Source organism: Taudactylus pleione, unplaced genomic scaffold, assembly GCF_031769625.1.
Source record: "Taudactylus pleione unplaced genomic scaffold, aTauple2 ptg000225l, whole genome shotgun sequence".
Taxonomy (NCBI): domain Eukaryota; kingdom Metazoa; phylum Chordata; class Amphibia; order Anura; family Myobatrachidae; genus Taudactylus; species Taudactylus pleione.
The window spans coordinates 10,494,521-10,515,140 of NW_028284627.1; the positions used below are offsets into that span (position 1 = coordinate 10,494,521).

Here is a 20,620-nt window from a genome sequence, read left to right on the forward strand (position 1 = left end):
CCAAAAGATATGAAATGACCGACTTTCACAAGGACCAATAGGCTTAGTGCTTCTCAAGTGATTGACTTACGGACTAGCAAATGGCGTCGCAAAGACATTATGTGCGACCCAACGGGAAGCCAGCTTTCTTTTTTACCTTGGGAAATGGCACCTGGGCGGGCCTGGTTGGAGCGAATGAGAAGTGTCCTAGGTTTCTGTCTTTGACTGACATTGCACCGGCCAATCGGAAGAGGCCGTTGTGCATTACGGGGTGGGCTTTCTCTCAGGCTAAGGAGTCGGACTAGGAGGCCGAAAATCGATTTGTCCGTGTGAGGAGGAGGAGGGGGGGGCGGCTAGAAGCGAAAGAGAAAATGGCGGCCGCGGCTGGTGCGCCTGGGTCGGGGGAGGGAGGAGAAGCCGAGCCAGACAGCGAGCCGATCCCCGGAGATGGCGGGCCGGGCGGATGCGTGCAGGCCTCGGGGGAGCCGGACCGTACCGCAGAGGAGCCCGGCTGTGAGGAAGCCCCTGTCTTGGCAGATGGGAGCTCAGACGGAGAGCCGGGGCTGCGGCTGCCTGAGGACGGGAAAATGCCGGGTTGTGCAGGTGCTGAGGTCACCAGCCCGGTGAGTGGAGATGAGGGAACCGGCTCTGACCCTGGCGCACTGGAGGCCGCACCGGGCCCCTTGCCCCTAGGAGAGAGTACCATGGGCGTGCAGTCCTCAGAGGTGGGCACTGGAGACCCGGGGGTGCAGCAGGAAGAAGTGCCTGTGCCACTGAGGGAGGAATTCCCCCCTACCCCCCACCTCGGAGGTCTAGGCTGTGTCTCTGAGGACAGTCCCTCTGTCCTGGTGGAGTTGGGAGGGAGGACGTATGGTGAGGCACACTCCACAGAGGCAGAGCATCCCCAGGTACCAGTGATCCTGCAGTTGGCATCCTCACCCCAGGGTGTGGCGGCCCCGCAGGAGGGTGCCCCTGAGGAAGTCCAAGAGATGCATGAACCAGACCAGGAGGTCCCGCAAGAGCCCGTCCTAGAACTTGAAGTCTTATCCATACCAGAGACTGCTCCCATTGAGGTCCAGGACACACGTGACCCCAATCCCATCGAAGTGCGGCACATCCAGGAGCCAAACCCTGGTGGGGTGTTGCAGGTTCAAGAGCCCTCGCTTGTGGATATCCCATACACACAAGGGACTATCTCTGATATCGGGTCACAGCTAGAGACTGTTCCTTTGGACGTGTCTTGCCTATATGAGCCAGTTATGGATGTGCAGCTTCCAGTACAAGAGTCCACTTTTGAATTGGTCCAGGAGCCTGCCCCAGAGGATGTTCCACTTGTGGCTTTGCTAGACGAGGTGCAAGAGTCTGTCCCTGAAATTACAATGCAGGATTTTGTCCCTGAGGATATGGATGTGCATGATTCGCTACAAGAGGTGCATGAGCCAACTGCTGAGGTAGATCAGTTCATGAAGGCCTCGATATGTGATGGGCATGAGCACGCCCCTGAGTGGGTGCAGAATCCTGTCTCTGAGGTTGCTCTACGCGTGGAGGATTCGCTATACGAGATGCAAGGACAAAACCCTGAATTGATAGTGCAGGAACCTGTTCCTGAAATTGTTCCCGTTATGGTGGATGCAGTAGATGAGGTGGAAGAGCCAGTCCCTGAGGTTTTTCCGCTCATTGAGAATTCAGTGGGTGAGGTGCAAGATCCAGTCCCCGAGTCTTTTAAGCTCATTGAGAGTTCACTCCATGAGATGCAAGAGCCAGTCTCCAAAGTTTTTTGTCTCATGGAGAATTCATCAATTGAGACAGATGAGTCAGTGCCTGAGGTGATGGCGCAGGAGCTAGTCCATACTGTGGTGGCAGAGCCTGATGCAGTGTTGCACTTTCATCATAAGGTCACACTGGAACATGCTTTAGAAGATGAAACCGTCCCTGGGTCGACAGTTTTTTTGTCCGAACTGGTCACTGACAATGCAGAGGCTGAAGCAGTGGCCAAGACTGTTGAGGCAGCCGTCAATTCAATCCATGAAGCTTGCTATGAGAGCTTTGATCCATTAGATAATGATAATTGTGTGCCTAAATCATTTCATAATAAAATACAACATGAACTTGATACAGTCTCCGCAGAGGAGCAAGTACTTGATTTAGGCATGGCAGAAAATTCCCATGAGGCCCAGCCTCTGTCTGAGAAATTTAGTGAACTTGGGGCAGAGGTGAAGCTTTTCTTACAACCAGTTCTAGAAAAGCTTGACGAAGGCCCTAAGAATGAGGACTTTAGTATTGGCTGTCATTTTGTATCTTATACGACAGAGTTTCAAGAATTACCTTCTCCTGGAGAGACATCTGTGCAATTAATTTCTGAAATTAAGTATGATTCAGTACCTGACGACAGTCTGTTACCTAGTGAACTGATGCCTGAAAACGTGGTGACTCCGATGACCAGTGCCATTAGCTCGCCACAAGCAACTTTGGAAAAAGAGCTGGACTCTCCATCCATTCCTATGGAAACTGAGCCTAAATTGAAATATACTTCTGAATGCACAAAGATTGTACCTTTTTCACTAGATGTTGAATATGATCCATTTTATAGGGACACTAAAATAGAGCAGATTTCTGTTCCTGAGACTGAGGCCTCTTCTCATCCTGTGTTTGAGGACACTGTGCTGGAACTGGAGGCAACTAGGGTGCCCTCAAATATTGCACAGCTTAATGATGGCATTGAAATCTGTTTGGAGGAACCAAAACCTCCCTCCTTTAATTCTGGCATAGATGTATGTTTGGACAATACTAATAAATGCCAAGGGATTCTGCCTACATCAGAGAAACTTATTACTAGTGGAATTGATGGTCTCATTCCTGGTTCTGAAGTTCAGGTTACTCTTGACCACCTCATTCAGGATGCATTGGTGGTTTCCTTCCGGCATGGAGACAGAATCTTCTCAGGGGTTCTAATGGATCTGTCAAAAAGGTATGAATGGCAGAAAGTGGCACTTGTGTTTGCAAGAAAGCTTGTGTGGTATACCATCCGTGCCATGAAACTGTTTTGATTATGCTTTAGATATAGTCCAGTTTCAAAAATAAGATCATCTCTGCCCTGAAACATAGAGGGATACAAATAGGTTATGGGGATCATCCTAATCAATGACCTTGTCATAGTTTCTTATGAACCCCGTAATTGTATGCAGCCAAATAAAGTATTAGGCATGGTCATTTATCTTTGTGTGCTAACAGTTGTGACTATGGGGGAGATGTATCAAAGCTTCTAATGAATGGAGACGTTGCCCATAGCAACCAATTGGCTTCTACATAACCTTTCATAGAATATTCTTGATAAATGTTTGCTAGAAGCTGATATGGTTGCTAAAAAAAATACAAGCCCATGTCCCATAGTGTGAAAATTAATATTTGCGTACTGCTTTTCTTTTTCTTTTTTTTTTACAAGTATATTGTTATGGGATAAAATCAATCTGCATGCTGTCCACACTTTTTATGGCCACACACAGTGTTCACTTGTTGCAATAATCCGTAAATACTAGTACTGTATACAGTTCTATGACTGCATTGTTTATATGACCCATTGTGCTATCCGTACACACCTGCCCTAGGTACAAAGAAACAGCTGCTTACAATGACTGCTTTCTGTCTGATATAGTTTTGGAGCTTGTCACACTTGAGCTGATGAAAGTGTATTCTGTCACAAATACCAGAGACTGTTCCTTTCCAGTAATCATTATAATTTTTTAAAGGCGTGTTATATAAAATAAGTGATGTTTAAACCTCCTACACAGCCTTCATTGCTCTGTGCCAAAAAATGTAAACGAAACTTACAACTAATTTTTATAATACATCGGAGTATGACCTATTGATGTTCACTGATCAGCTTAGACCTAAAGGGTATATTTATATAGTGGTATAGCTGCACTCACCTGTATATATCCAGCTTTGCAAGGTGCATCAATAGTGACAAAAGGAAGGACTCTAAAGTTGGGAACACGACGAGAGCCATTGCACAATATATCGTTTCGACGCTAATCGCATAGTATGCCGTGGGTCGTTCATTGCATCTTCCTATATGCTGTCCTGTAGATTGGACGATGCGGTGAACGACGTAATGCTGCTAAATGCAGCATGGAACTATATATCGCACCACCGTCCACTGCATCGTGTAGTGTGTATGGACGGCGCAATGTATCGTGCTGTCGCTGGGTACACAATCGTGCATTGTGTACCACCCAGCAATTAGTGTTCATTCTAGCACCCTGGAGCTGTCACAACTCGTGCAGTTCCTCTTTCCTTGCCTGAGGTGTCGCTCTCTGCTCTGGTGCTTCTAGCACACTCGGCTGATGCAACAAACTTCAGAGATACAGGAGCTGGGTGCTTGAATGAACACTACAATTAGGCACATAAACATATAAAATACAGAAATGAGCACTCACTGCTTTTTATAAAATGTAGTTCATCATTTCCTAATAAACAATGGAGCAGCCACCAAAGGCATATTATTACTATATGGCTACTCCAGTGTTTATTATGAGGTGATTGAATACCTTTATTGTTTTTTAATTTTCCAAAAAGAGATCAGTGCTCATTTCTGCATTGTTTGCATGTGTGTATTATATGTTCCTCGGCTTACACTGTTCATCCTCTGCATGATGAATAAGGTTAGTAGGACTCTAATGTGGGCCTCTATACTCCAGTTACCTGTGTGCATATAAATACTGCCACACCAGTGGCAAACGCAGGATTTCAAGAGGGTGGTTTCCAAACGCCTGATATTAGAGTGAGTGTGGCCAATCCATGAAGAGGGTAGATTTAGCACTTAACCAGCTTTTACATGAGTCATACAAAGTATATTGTGTGTCATAAATCCAGCATATACAGGACCAGCAATCACCGTAAGCCATTAACTGTGGCAGTAGGGCCGTCCTGCCTGAGCTGAATGTTTTTATTTTAGATGTTGGCACCACTCCAGAGCATTGGAGCAAGTCCGGGAGTCTGGGGGAGCAGCAGTAGCACTGCCCTGGACATATATTGGGCTCTATAGCAGCACATCCCTAACAGTGCATGTTTTCCAGATCTCCTAGTTGGTGCACAGGTTATTTATTACTGACTGATACAAGATCCACAGGTGGTGTTAATTATTTCATTTGTGATACTGTGAAGAACATGCAGCACTAGTAAAATCCTATTACATTACTATTTTATTTATTAACAGTTTCTTATATAGCGCAGCATATTCCGTTGCGCTTTACAATTGTAAACATTAATAGAACAAAACTGGGTAATAACATACAGATATATAGGTAGGAAGGCCCTGCTCGCAAGCTTACAATTTCTATTGTGGTCATGGTGTGGGCTGGGGAGGGGGGTTTCCCGGCAGACGGAAACCCCCCCTTCGTTTGCCTATGTGCACTGTGGCACAGTCTCCCTGCCGTGAGAGAAGGACACCAAAGAGCATTAAAAATAAGGGGGTACTCCAATTTTAAGCTTGCATTCTCCAGTACCAGTATCACCACACTAATAGTGAAACCTAAAACAGCAGCAATGCTTCAAGACCAATTAGAGCTCTTTTCAAGCTTGAAATAGAATTTGAATATACCTTGAAACGTTGCCATTGTTGTGGGAATATACTCCTGGAGTGCATTTACTGTATATTCCAACTAGATGTCTGTCTTCCCATGGCACTGCAACTTCGAATCCTGGGGAGGTGTCTACTTCCGGGTGTGTAAACGTGGTGGCGGGTAGAGCATGCGCATTGTTTAGTGCAGAGGTTTCACAAACTCTGTCCTCAAGGCACTCTAACAGTCCAGGTTTTAAGGATGTCCATGCTTGACCACAGATGGCTTAACTGGTACCTCAGTCAATTTGATTTAACCACTTGTGCTCAACTATGGCTAGGCTATCTCTAAAACATGAACTGTTGGTGGGTTCTTTTGGGGACCGCGTTTGGGAACCTCTGACTTAGGGCCTGATTCAGACTTGCAATTAGAGTAATGCTGCTTGCACACGGTACGATTAAATAGGACGATATTAACGATATCGTTATCGTTCATATCGTCCTGTTTCTGGCCCCCTCAAACGACCAAACGTTGGTCGATGCACGGGCACGAATGGTCGAAATAGATATCGCCCATCGCCCATGCATGCAGGCCAACATAGTCGATATCGACCATGTTAGCCTGTTTACTATAGGGTCGTTATAGTAGTTGGGGGGGGGGGGGGGGGTGCTGGATGTTCGTTCCAGCACATGTAGAACGATTAGACAATGATAGTCTGATCGTTGTCTGATCGCTAAGTCGCTCCGTGTGTACGGAGCTTAAGAAAGTGCAAGTAACTGTGCAGGTGGGACAGATTTAAAATGTGCAGAGAGATTTTAGATTTTGGTGGAGTGTGTCCTAACTGATATATAAATTGCAGTGTAAAAATAAAGCTGTCCAGCATTTGTGAGCCACGGGCAAAAGCATCCAGTATTTACCCCACATGCAAAGAAAAATATGTATTTGCAGCATGCAAGGCAGCATTGCAGCATGGTTTGTCCAGGTACACAGTTCAGTGTATCAGACTATGTAAAGCAAGGGGGGGGGGGGGATGAGATGCTACAAACTTTAATATTACTATATGTGTATGTATCTATATATAGCTTTACAGCAACTTCCCAATATACCACTGCACCCTACACACACTACTTCACTGACACTGCAAACTGCACCCCAATATGAACCTGATCCCTTCCCAGAAAACACTAGCTCACCACCCACTACAGTCCACACACCACTACTGCACTCCATCGTCCCAATGCACTGCCGCACCGCCCCACTACACAGTGCACCCCATCGTCCAATGCACACTTACTGCACTGTTCCCCCCCCCTTACACTGCCTCATGCCCCACTTAAGACTGCATGTCAGTTCACACCTCCCTACCCAAAATCACTGCCAGATCCTCCACTACAGACTAAACCTCTGTATACACTGCCTCACTGCACCCTTCCCTCCAATACTCTCTGCCCCTAGTACACACTGCACCCCATTATCGCTAATGCACCATTCCACTGCTATGCTGCCCCATTCCCGACAACAATCTGCACTCCAATACTTACTATGTGGCTTGCCTCACTGCAGCTCTCTCCCATCATACCTCCTCACTGCACCCTTCCTGCAATACACATTCCCCCTCCTTCACTACAGTTTAAACCCAATACACATACACACCACTTTACCACTCTCCCACCCCCAGTTATGGCAGAACTGCCAGCTGTCCTGATTCAATTCAGTGGGTTGCTGAATAGCCCTGGGAAGGAGTTTCCGGAGCTATTCAATTCACCGCAATACTAGCCTGACTAAAACCACTGAAGCTGGAGAATTTTGATAAGTGCACCTAAAGCTGGGTGTTTAATTGCGCTAACTGGCATTCTTTGACTAAAGTGCTACATCGCGGTGGGCACTTAAGTCTGATTTCTGCTCTCACCCTCAGCAGAGTGTGAGGAGAAATCCTTTAGTAAGGCTAACAGCGCAATGAATTGGATAGCTCCAGGAACTATCAGCTATTCAGCATCGTGCTGAATTGAAATACCCCCATTGTGCCTATGAAGGTTGTTTCTGAGTTTTGACATCCTAGCTACTATAAACACTTTTATTGTATATCTATTTTATAATGCTATGATCGTTGATATAAATTGTCAACGTGTGTGGGGAGCTTGGCTGGCATGGTAGCCATGACCTACCAGCTGGATGACCTCACACAACTAGGCCCCACAGTCCCTGAGTTGGGGTGGATGAGGTGACCTGCAGAGGCTGGGTCCATTCGCTAGTTTATTTTATAATCCTACTAAATGTCTGTCTACTGTATGCTCATATTGGAGCCGGCAGAGGCTTCACCTCCCTGTGCAAAAATATACTGCAACAGGACCCACCACGCATGCTCCCCATATCTACCAACCAATCCGCCCACCCAATTAGCTATCATGCTATCTCCTGGGCACACAACCCTCAATCAGCTGAGAACACTTTCACTTTTCCTGATACGGGCAATGAGGAGCTGGGCTCCTGCCACCCTCCCCATCTATCATTGCCACATTGCTGCAGCGCATGTGCCAGCTACTCGCCAGAACCATTGTAATAACATAGGGCACATCCAGGTCCCCAATGTAATCAAACTCTCCGCATTCCTCCTGGATACCCAGTTCCTTCAGCTCCATGGTGCAGACACATGGGCCCCAAGCAGCTCAGCAAGTATGTTTTTCTCCCTCCCAAGAAACAAGTAAACTAGTTGGATATTAAACCGAAAAGAAAAATATAGGTTCAAGTGAAAATTCGGGAAGAGAGCAGGTGACATGGGAGACGGATGGGAAATAAGCAACCCCTTGCAACGCGTGGTAGCGACTCTGAATGACTGTCAAAATATTTATACATATATATGTATATTTTTATAATCTTGCAGGGTTAAAAACCTAACCAATGTAGTCACGTTGCATGACCTTTCTGTATAATGACAATGTCTGCAGCATCATACATTGTTCAGTTTTTTACTACTTTTGTCCAGGCAATATGAAAGGCCACTGTTCTCAAAATCAGTGTTGGTATCACTTAATCAGGCTAATGACTAATTGCATTATGTTCTAGTGTTCACTCTAGGTCTGGCAGCAGGCAGGGCACTGGAGCTAGGGCACTTCTGCACGCGCCCAAATAGGGGGTGTGGACAAAGAATAGGGGGCGTTTCTTTGACGTCCCCTTTTCGTTACTCCTGGGGACGTGCCTGGCACTTACGGAAATGCCAGGCAGCCCCCAAGCCCTGCGGTCACAGTGAAGGATGCCGGGCATGCGCCCGGCATCCATTCACCGGTGGTGACCCCTGCGCTGCCGTTTTGACCACTGTGACCCTCGGGTGGAGACAGAATCCACAGGCTAGCGGGAACGCTATATTCTGCATATATCCAGTCACCGTAATAGTTCCTTATGATACTATACTGCTTGCAGGATTGGTGCTATTGGCTTTTAAAATGAGACTGACAGTTCTTGTATTTTTTCCTGTCTAGCTGTTGAATATAATAATGGCCATAACTTGTCTAGCAATTCTGCTAATAGTCCTCCTAACATCTGTTTTACTGATGTGCCCTCTTCCTATTCCCCCAGTGAAAACCTCCTTTTTTTTTTTCCTGTAATTTTCGATGTGAAAAGGGGTCATCGCCCCTTCGTGCTATCTCAATCAGGTTACCACAGAGGAATAGTTGATTTCTCATGCAATCCTTCTCATTTTGTTGTTTACTGTGTCCCTATAGCTTGTTATGGGGACTTCGGTGTCTTTGCGTTTTATCAAACTGTGGGCCTGATTCAACAAGGATCGCTATTGCAAAGCTGCACGCAGGCATATACTGTAGTGTGTAGTGTACCCAGGCAGCTTTGCAATATCCTTGAAATAATGCAAATGCAGCAGGAGGTGTATGACTCCCCCTGTTGCATTTGCAATCCCAGCACTGTGACGGAGGTCGCAGGCTGGGATCACCATTGCGACCATCGATGGTCATGAGTGGACGGCGCCAGTGCTGCTGGCCAGCTGATTAAGCCTCAGCTTACTCAGCCTGGCCGGCTTGTGAGCCCAGCAGACTGCGTACGTCCACGCAGTCGGCCACTCCCGGAAAGCTGGGCGGACACGCCCCATTTCTAGGAACGCTGGCCGACCCCACCCCCGCACCGCCCCTTAAATACCTCTGCCTGTCAATCAGACAGTTCATTCAAGGTCTTGCGTGCGTCTTAGGAGGACCCATTCTGCACACTCGCAGACTGGGTCCTGCGCACGCACAGATTCCTGATCATCGGGAATCTGCATTGAGCAGTGCACTTATGTGCACTGTCGAATCAGGCCCTGTGTTGAGGTGTGCATAATGTCGTTTTGATAAAAACATAAAGCAAGCTAAGGCTGGCGTTATCTTATGAAGTTGACAATGGAGAGGAGAAAGAGTTAAGAAGACTGACAACTTCCTGCTCCTTTCCTCTTATATATGGGCCATTACTGTTTCCCTAGGGTGTGACCCTGTGTATCTGGCAGTGGAGGTTAAAAATGTATGCCATACTCGTGGTCAGCTGGCACCGGTTGCGGGCGATTCAATTAAGCGCGCGATGAATAGCGCCGGGAATTTGGTCCCGGAGCTATTCAATTCACCTCGCTGTTTAGATACCTCGATGGTGTTTAGACGTGAGACCCGACATTCTCCACCTAAAGTGCTTGCCGCGAGGCTGTTAATGCCGCACTAAGCTGGCAAACAGCCTCGCGGCTGGCACTTTAGTCGGATTTCTCCTCGCACCCTCAGGAGGGTGCAAGAAGAAATCCTTTTGTCGGCCTAACAGCGCTCTGAAATTAATAGCTCCGAGAACTCCTTCCCGGTACTATACACAATGTGCTAACTTGGATCGCCCCCAGTTGGAATAATATGGGGAAATGGGGCATGGGTTTAAGAGGCAGCATGGGACTATTAAAGAAAATGTTTGATGGCAGATGTCCAGGAGTATGTGAGAGGCTCATCTCTGGGACAGGCTATATAACTAGGCAGCATGTACATTTACTTCCAATTCAAAGTAAATGTCTGTACACTTTGGCGCATGTGAAGGCCATTTGGCGAAGGATAAAAGCATTGGGGCCAATTGAGTTCAGTGCGCTGTTGATAGTTCCAGGACGGAGCTCCTGGAGCTATTCAATTTAGCGCGCTGCTAGAGCGATTAAATGATTTCTTCTCGCACCCTCTTGAGGATGCGAGGAGAAATCCGACTAAAGTGCCGGCCACGAGGCTGTTTGCCGGCACTTTAGTCTGAGTCGGACACCCAGGTTAAGTCATGAGAACCAGCATTCTCCGACTTAAGTGATTGTAGTCGCACTAAACTGCAAGGTGAATTGAATAGCTCCAGGCGCTATTCACCTTTCTCCGATTTGAATCGTCCCCATAGATTGTGAGGTGGTAGACTGTGCATGTTACATTGTTAATGTAGTCAATATTAATAAATTGCAGCTTTAATGCATGTTGTTCGCAACGATACAAGCTGTAAGTTATCACTATAAAAATTTGATAACTAGACTTCTTTAGTGCTTTCTGTCTCTTTGCTAATATACAGAATGTTCCTTTGTGGATGTCTCTGGTAAAAAGCAATACACTTTAAGGTAAATTTACTAAGCAGCAGGTTTGAAATACAAGTGGCTGATCCCATGCTCTGACCAATCGGAACACTCCCATTAATTCTTATGGCAATGTTCGCTATTAACCTGACATTTTGCGACGGGCTTCCTGTCTGATAAATATGGTGATGTCTTATATAATGTTTTTTTTTTTTTTGCCTAGTATGAGGATGCCTACTTTCAGCCTAAGATGATCTCGTAAGCAATAAAAAGGGACCTCTGGGTCTTTATATTTAAAAGACTTTATTTTATTTAACTGGTATTCTCTATGGGCCCACCAGCTGGTAAAGCCTAGTGCTGATGGAAAATCGGGGGAGGGACCTCACTCTGGCAACCCAATCTTGTCCACACAAGGGCAACTACAGTCTACCCCACACTGTGTGGGCCGCCTCTGGTATGCTTCAGCTCCACAGTGGCTCCAGTCTTTCACCCAAGGCTTTACCTCCGGTGTCTACCTTCACCTGCTCCAGATGGTGTACTGTACGGCTCCCTCTTACTTGAGGGGCCAAGGGCTTTCCTGTGGGTGAGCTGCTTCCCGGGCCCCCTCGCCCCTGGATCTGCCACTCCATCTCCATCTGTTGCCAGTCATTAATGGTCATTGGAAACAGTGGAATGTGCGTGATGGTCACGCACATCCACGTCATCGGGTATGTGCACATGCCGGCTATGGTATTGTGTTACTCCATTTGGCCACTTTGATAGTTAAATACTAGGTATTATGTGGGAGAAATATGCAGGCTATATTGTGGGAGTCCTAAAGTGAGAGTGGTCCCTGGCACCAGTGGGTGTTGAGAGTGGGTGCGCCCTCCCCTTACTGCGCGTGCGGTAGATATATTTATTTTGGTGTGATTTTGCCCCTTTTTCTTTGCTCCACCTACCTTTGTGAACTTTTAGATGATTTGGCACCATTTTTCCCCACCCTATATTTAATCAATTTGCCACTTTTATTGTGGTGGTGTTTTTTTTTTACCCGGACAGGTTTTCCAGATCTCCCCCTCTTCTCTCACCAGCTACTCTCATTTTCTTTTGTCTTCGGTTTGCTGTCTTCACTCTCTCCAGCTAAGCTGCTGCTCCTCAGTTCTTCTCTTTACTCCCAACAATGCACCGTCCCCAAGATGTCACGTGTCCTGCAGACAGAAAGGAGCCTGGACCCGGAAGCAGGAAAATGGGCATGTGGTGTGTCCTTATGGCACCTGTGCGCCTCTGTGTAGTACAAATAAGAAATAAAAAAGTTTACTGCAGTGCCCAGTGCAATATAGGACCCATGATCGCTGCACCCATAAATTAGCTGTATGTTTGAGACCGTGGGTTAGCATCTAATATGCCTTTCTTCTTCATCCCCCATGGCCCTTCATTTATTCACATCTAACTGATGACATTTTAACCTGGATTCCTCAGTTATCACCCACTATAGATTCGGGGTCCCCAAGCCTCTGCTGTTTTGTGTATTTATTGTACACTGGTATGTTTAAGCTGACATTCTATTGATTTTTGTTTTCTGCAGCACAGATTGCTGATTAGATTAGATTAGTGGTGAAATCAGGCGAGTATTTGCAAGCGTGTTTTTTTGTTATTGAGAGCCCTGTCGGCTGCGGGGCTGCGCAATTCTAAATGGGGCAGTGACACATGTTCAAAATCCGCTGTCACCCTAAAATGTAATTATGCCTACTTCCAGGTGTATTCATTTATATGGGAATAGTCTATATATTATTGCATTTTATTTATAAGGCGCTGTAAGTGTTCTGCAGCGCCATACAAAGAGCAAAACAATAAGACAATACAGGGTGAAACAGTACAAATAGCACTACAAAATCTCCACACAGCCACTGATGCAATGTGTGCAATTGAAAATACAGCGTCATCTGAAACCTGTTAGCTACAGGTTTCAGATGACGCTGTATTTTCAACTGCACAATTCAATTTGCCGGTGTACGAGCGGTGCTTCAGAGTAATGAAGGATCAGTCTGTGCAGTCGCTGGTCTCACCTGGTAATACAGCAGAGTATTGTCATGGGGTAAACCTCCAACGCGTTTCAGCTGAGCTGGCCTTTTTCAAGGAGCATTACTCTGAAGCACCGCTCGTACCCCCGGACAGAAACCCTCATTACATCACAAGCCACGTGACCATTCCGGACACCACAGGAAGCAAGAATTGCCGATCGAGAGGACGAGTCGGCAGGGGAAGGAGCGGTGCCCTCTGGGGTGATAGAAGTAAGTCCCCGTCCCAGGGAGGTGGTACACGGCACGCCGATTCAGCGAGCGGTGCTGCCGCGACATCTCTCCCTCAGACAGTTACGGTCACTCCATTGTCTGTTCTGTCAGGCAATAGTCCGACACCTATGCTAGGTAGTGAGAAACGCTCTGTCAGGAGATTACTTCCCCCCCAGTACCACCCACCGTACTCCTTAGCCCCGAGAAGACCATCCCGGGCATCCCATCGTTTTTGGTTCATTTACAATCAGCGGGACGTCGCTACCACTGACTGTTTTGTTGGTACATCTATTCAACATTTTTACACAATACCTGATTTTGGACATTAACCAATCAGCCCAACAAATAGATCAGATACTGATTCTGATCCTCATATACCCACCCATCCTGATTCCATGACTTTGGCTTATTAGTCACCTACTATCCATGTACTAGTGTAGGTTTTCTGGTTCTCACTGTTTTAGCGTACCCCTTTAAATAAAATCCATCCATTTTTTTTTTTTATCTGTATACTGTTGATTTGTGGTCATATGATTTATGTCAATATTTGTCCATTACCTTTATCATAAGACTAACACAGTTTCTTCTTTAATAAGGTATTCTATCATATATGTACACTATATTCATTAGTACCATTTCACCACAGCTACTGGTAGTACCTATGCGTATCTCTACTATATGCTATTGCCACCACTATATATATTCACAAACAGGATACATCTTATCTATAGCTGAGTGCAGTATAACTATTTCTTTTGTGCATGACCTAGGGATAGAGTCAGCTATACCATACGGCAGCTCGCTTTTTTCCACTGCTCCCGTCCGTCTTAGTGCGCTAGTATACTTCTGTTCTACTCTACAATACAATTGAATACCACCCGAAGTATTTTTCATCCACTTGTCCACAGTGCTGAAAATTCAGAAAACGTTTGTGCTCCAAGGTGGAATTCACCACTTACTGCATTGAAAGTTTTATCAGTTCTAAGTAATTTCTACTCACTATCTAAATAAATCATACCTTCCTATTTGAGATACATTAGCTACACCTTCCCAAACTACGCCCATATATTGTGACTTCCACCCCCATTTTGGTTGTGAAAATCGGGACCGTCCCACCTGAGTCGGGACTGTTGCTGGGTATGTAAATCTACTTTCTTCTTTATAGAGAGACCTAATTTTCCGTAACAAGCCACATTCATTCTTTTTAAGACGTTCTTTTTTTATTTTTGCAATATGTAAAATTAAAATGTACTGTGCAATGCAAAAAGTTGAGCACATGGCTCTTGATAACTAATTTTCAGTATAAGGTGCACCTTATATTTACTTAATGCTTTTAGCACTGCTTCACTTTCCAGTATGTTTACTTATTGGCACACGCACATGTTGTCTCTGCCTAAACATTTAGGTCTTTGTCTTGCTGTCTGCAGTCCAGGTAGCTGTAGTCTCTAGGATGGCTTAATTACACGGGTCTCAAGATCCTGGGCAAACAAGTATTCTGCATTCTCCTGGTTTTTTTTCGACAAATTAAATTAATAGATTTAACTTCTTGGTGGCATCTTCTTTTCCCCTGTGCTTTCTATTCTCAAATATAGCACAAAAGAGGTGATTGTAAAAGTAATATCGCTGTTGTCAACACCCTACTTGTTCTCTGAAGATTTAACAATAATTTACAGATGTTTATTCCCCCCCCCTCTCCTTTTGTAAGCAGTGATCTTTATGAATGTTATGTTTTATTAGACTTCATTGCAGTCTTGAGAACCGCTTTTAATTTAGATGAGTGCCCCATAGTTCTAGGTTTTTACTGCCTGGTGAATGGAGAGTTGGCAATTAATCTATTTTAGTGGTTTCCATTTTTGTAGTAAATAATATTCTCAATGGCATACTTTTGCATTTGGCTGACAAGATATGCTAGGACTTGTAGTTCCACAGGAATTTGGAGGGTCAGATGTTTTTCTATTCATGATATTGATGTTTAGTAAGAGCTAGCCGATGGTATATTTTCTTTCCCTGCATAATAACAGTATGTTAACAGTTACTACCCAGCAAGCTGCAGCGCTGTATACCAAAGTAAGCAATTGTCCTGTACTAAAAATGTTCATTGATACTAAAAAAAAATAAAAAAAAAATATTCAGATGATACTTTTGTTTTTGTTAATGGGTGAGTTAATCTCTCTATACTCATTGCTGCTAATGATAATTGTGTTTTCTTTACTCATCACAGTTGTCCTGTAGATATCAAAGCTACATAAAAAATATTAAATCTCATTTCATGGCTTAATATGTGCAGGTGGATATAAGTTTATTTACTCTGACATTCAATGATTTGTATAGTGTTTAATCTTTAAAAATTGGAAGCTGATATGGTGGTTCTAAAATTGGTTGTTTCTACTCTGCATAGAAAATTGATTTAACTGAATATGCTTAAACTGTGACATACATGTTATCAGAAGATGACATTGATATCCTTATATTAGGGTGTTTTATCGATGTAAAGGTGCATACATATGAGACTATATCTTTGAACGATAACTATATCGTGTTCCGTGTTTATGCAATGAACGACCAACGGTGCTCCCGCTGGACGATAACAATATCGTCCATGCATGCAGGCCAACCTGGACGATATCGTTAATTTTTAATATGGGAGAACGATCGCTGGTCGTTTATGATATCTTTGGTGTATGTATGGATGAACAATATCGTTCATCCAGCACACTGGAAATTTCAAGGGAGATCGTTCAGCGATATCATTCACTGAACAGATCGTCCCGTGTGTACCCAGCATAAGTCTTTGATTTGATAAGATTTGTGTTAGTCAGAAATAAGACAGTGGGCACTGTTAACTTATATTTAGAAAGTCATTAATTATTATATTCAAGGAGAGTTCTGCACTCTGTGACATCAAAATATTTGGTGGCCATTCATTTCATACGTGGTAATTTATCTCCCGCGTTAATCAGCTACTTCCCTTGTTGGCCTGGGGTTAGTCGTGTTAAGCTGCAGCTACCGGGCGGGATTCGGCGTTCTGGGCGCGACTAGGCCCTACTTAATGTGGATTTCTGCTCTCACCTCCAGTGGGTATGAGCAGAAATCTGTGGTGAGTGCAGCCTCTGGGCTACTAAAGGGAAGTAATTCCCTTAGCCCGGGAGCTAAATTTCCACGTATGAAATGAAACGTCCCGTTGTTGTCTAATGTGTCTCTTTAGATTTTTGTTTTCTAGAAGGGACATTGATTAATTTTGTAACTTTGCTTCTTTTTAAGGTTTGGACCTCATGGAATCCCTGTAACAGTTCACCCCAAGCGAGAGTACAAAAACAAACCGACGGAACCCATTCAGCTACAGAGCACATCATTCCAGGAAGACTCATCGTTGAATAATGAGAACGGAACTGTCCCAATGGATGTTTCCCCCATCCAGCCCAATGAGCCCTGTGGAGTTCATAACCTGTGGACTTCAAAGCCTCCTCCACTTTTTCATGAAGGAGCGCCATACCCACCTCCTTTGTTTATCAGGGACACTTATAACCAGTCGATACCTCAACCTCCTCCACGTAAAATTAAGAAACTCAAAAAGAAAATATACAGGGAAGAACCCACTTCAATAATGAACGCTATCAAACTTCGGCCCAGGCAGGTATTGTGTGACAAATGTAAAAATGTTGTGGCGGATAAGAGGGAGGTCAGGAAGACTGGTAATGACTCTTTTAAGCTAGAAGAAGGGAAAAGGAAGAGGCACGAAAGTGTAACTACTGTGAATAAAAAACTTAAAAATGATCACAAAGTAAATGGCAAAAGCCAGAGCGAAAGTCAGAAACGGAATCCGGTGTCCAAGGTTACTAATCTCAGCCATGGGCGAGGAAAAGTGGTAAAAGTGGCTTCTCAGTCAAATGCCCCAAAAGCTCAACTGCTCACGAAGAAGGTGCTTCAGAGTAAAAACATGGATCATGCAAAGGCTCGGGAAGTGTTAAAAATGGCCAAAGAAAAGGCACAAAAAAAGCAGAAGGAAGCATCTTCCTCTAAAAATGCTCACGGTAAAGTCCACATTGCAAGGCGCCTTCAGAACACGAGCTCAGGAACCCTCCCACCCAGACTACGCATAAAACCTCAAAGGTACCGCAACGAGGAGAATGACTCTTCGCTCAAGATCGGACTTGAGAGCTTGCGAAGCAGCAAGATGGGTATCAAGCCCCAGACTCGCTACACTGCCACCCGATCAGCAGGTGAGGGCCCCTCAGAAATAAAGACCCCCCCAAATGTACCAGAAGAGGTCAGCAGTAATATTCAGAACACGAGTGTCTGCGAGCCGCCTGGTGAGCAGGATCCGCAGCAAGCACTGAGCAAGCGAGGCAGCAAAAGCAATATCACAGTTTACATGACCTTAAATCAAAAGAAAGCAGACTCTTCCAGTGCGTCAGTGTGTAGTAGTGATAGTACAGATGATTTAAAATCCATCCACTCTGAGTGTAGTTCTACTGAAAACTTTGATTTCCCCCCAGGCAGCATGCACGCACCTTCATCTTCCTCTTCCAAAGAAAAGAAAAAGATGACCAATTCCTTGAAAATAAAGGTGTTCTCCAAAAATGTTTCTAAATGCATGACCCCTAATGGGAGGACCATATGTGTTGGGGACATTGTTTGGGCAAAAATATATGGCTTTCCCTGGTGGCCTGCCCGCATACTTACCATAACTATCAGTCGAAAAGATAACGGGCTGCTTGTGCGGCAGGAGGCTCGCATATCATGGTTTGGTTCCCCAACAACATCCTTTCTTGCTCTGTCACAGCTGTCCCCCTTTTTAGAAAACTTCCAGTCCCGATTTGACAAGAAGAGAAAGGGTCTTTACCGCAAGGCCATCACAGAGGCAGCCAAGGCTGCCAAACAGCTCACTCCAGAGGTGCGGGCCCTCCTGACACAATTTGAAACGTGATCCCTCCCACATGTAAGGTAGGCAAGTTTAGAGGTCCTACGTCATATATTTAATTTTTTTTGGCCTCCTAGCTTAGTCGCACCCATAAAGTCTTTTATAATGTGAACTCGATTGGAATGAGGCTTTGCCCTTTTTCTCGAAAGCTGACATAGCTTCCATTTGCGGTAGTCAACATTTTAATTAAGATAATGAAATGATCAACGTCTAGTCTATGTCTAAAGAGGGTTTCAGTTTATCCTCAGTATGTCCACCATAACAGAAAAAAACCCTTCCCTTTATATTGGCCATAGCCAATATGTATTCCCCAGCTACTTAAAGTAGGAGCGTGCCTATTCTCGACTGATTCGGAAGTGTCCCTGGGGTAAATTTGCTAAGTTGCAGTTATTGCAGGCCGCTGCTTCTCTGCGTGTTTAACCCTGTCAATTATATTAAAAGTGAAATGCGTTGTTTAGTAAATTGACTCCCAATATTCTCATTGATTAACTGTGGACACATGAAATGTGTTAAAAAATAAAGTGGAATGTACATCCAGAGATAATTCTTAAGTTTATAGGTTTTTTTTTTTATATTGTATATTTTTTTTGTCTTGAATTGGTTTCTGGCACAGACGTCCAGATCAAAACTAAGACATATGTGGTCGGTTTCATGTGTTTGATATGAATATATCAGCTAAAATAACTGACTTCTGGCTCTCCATTTTTGGTATGTTCCGTTTAAGACCCATGAATTGTCAGATATCAAATTGTTCCTTTTTTATTGCTGTACCTTTATCATACCCATAATTTTTTTTTTTTTTTTTCAATTTTTCTCATTATAAAGGTATCTGTTTGCAGGTCAGAAAATATGAAGCAAATGTCATTGTGTATTGCTCTGAAATGTACAAAATGTGTAAATAAAATCCACTAAATCTGATTCTGTTGTGTGTTACTGAGAAAGATCCAGAGCATCCGCTTATTAAAAGCTGCACTTAATCGAAATCTTATGTTCCTTTACATTGGTTAATCTAAATACACTTAAATAGAACAGCCACCTTGAAAGCAGCACTTCTTAGGGTGTGTTACACAACTATATTTTGGATTAGCAGAACACCGTAATTAAATCCTGCTGTATAGAATTGGAAACCACTCATTAAAACATAATTGGGTTTATTTTTAAACTCTACTACAGCTGCCACCGATTGTATGCAGTTGTTACTGTTAAGTTCTACACCTAAAAGCGGGTAATTTACTTGTATATACAGAGAGATTAAATATTGCATGTCTCCTATAAACCGTAACCTTGCAAGCTTGGATGTAAAGTATAGCAAAAAGCTGGCGTGTTTTGTCCACACTCCTTTATTTAGCTACAGTTTACAAGATCCTAAGGCTGTGTCCACATTGTCCTTCATCTGTCTCTTCCATTTGTCCGTATGCTAGCTTGGCTGTACCTTGACAAACAGCGATTTGTGAGACCTCCCTCTTTTCCTTCTAGTATCAGAATTTAGGATCAACCAGGGGTGGTCTGCGAACTCATTGGCTGCCAGATGCAGCAGAATTTGGAGGAGGAATTGCAAACTTAAATATGGTGCTAAAATTTAAGGGAGCATTACCAAACACCTGTTTACCCATTTAAGTCCTCTCTGACCAATATTAACTTTGGCTTGATGAGTAGATGAAATGCTTATTTTCTATTAGTTTACTAGGCTGAAGCTGATTCATTACAGTCTAAGTCAGTGCCAATTTCAGCTGAACTCCAGAATAAAGTGGCTCAAATAAAAAAAAGTATATGTAATTGGTTTTTTTTAAGCTAGATGGTCCTGGGTATGCAGTAAGTGTATCCAGGGACCATGGTTATCAATGATTGCAAGGAGGTGCCATCTGATTGCTATACACAGAGCTACATGAACACTATGTACAGTGGGAAAGTGTGGCCTTTCCCATTGATAAAAGGAAATTCTGTAAGGTTACGTTGGTGATGTCAGCAGGGATTTCCATGTGGGTAAGAGATACCATTCTTGTGGGCACTAAAATCTATTGGATATAGGTTAGTGCAGGCAATAAGGGTCATCAGAATAGGCTCCTTTCTTTTTATAATGGCAAAAAAGATCTATATTCTTTTTTTGTTTTCATCTTTTTAGGCCATATATCTCAATTGTACCTTACATAACACATCTATTTTTCCTATACTCACGCGGTCTAACCTATAAGATTTTGTAGTAACTTCCTCAGCTTTTGCTAATTGGGAACAATCAGGGAAAAGTAGATTATTATTTTTTTTTTTTTCTAAATGTACCTGTTTTCTCCTGTATAATGCACTTAAAATACAAATCTATGAAAACATTAGTGGTCGAAGAATTACATTT

The 20,620-nt window shown here is 44.1% G+C and overlaps 1 protein-coding gene across 1 annotated transcript; it reads left to right on the forward strand.

Moving 5' to 3' along the window:
* Positions 1–296: 296 nt before the first annotated feature.
* On the forward strand, positions 297–19,191 carry PWWP2A (PWWP domain containing 2A). Its single transcript, XM_088478936.1, has 2 exons — positions 297–2,947; positions 16,614–19,191. Exons 1-2 carry the CDS (start codon positions 351–353, stop codon positions 18,277–18,279), a joined length of 4,263 nt encoding a protein of 1,420 aa, XP_088335062.1. The 5' UTR covers positions 297–350; the 3' UTR covers positions 18,280–19,191.
* The last annotated feature ends 1,429 nt before the right edge of the window (positions 19,192–20,620 follow it).

Excerpts from the sequence above, each read along its gene's own strand:
- PWWP2A (XM_088478936.1), top strand. The coding sequence starts at position 351 with ATGGCGGCCGCGGCTGGTGCGCCTGGGTCGGGGGAGGGAGGAGAAGCC. Across the intron at positions 2,948-16,613 it reads CTAATGGATCTGTCAAAAAG|GTTTGGACCTCATGGAATCC; the intron begins GTATGAATGGCA and ends CTTCTTTTTAAG.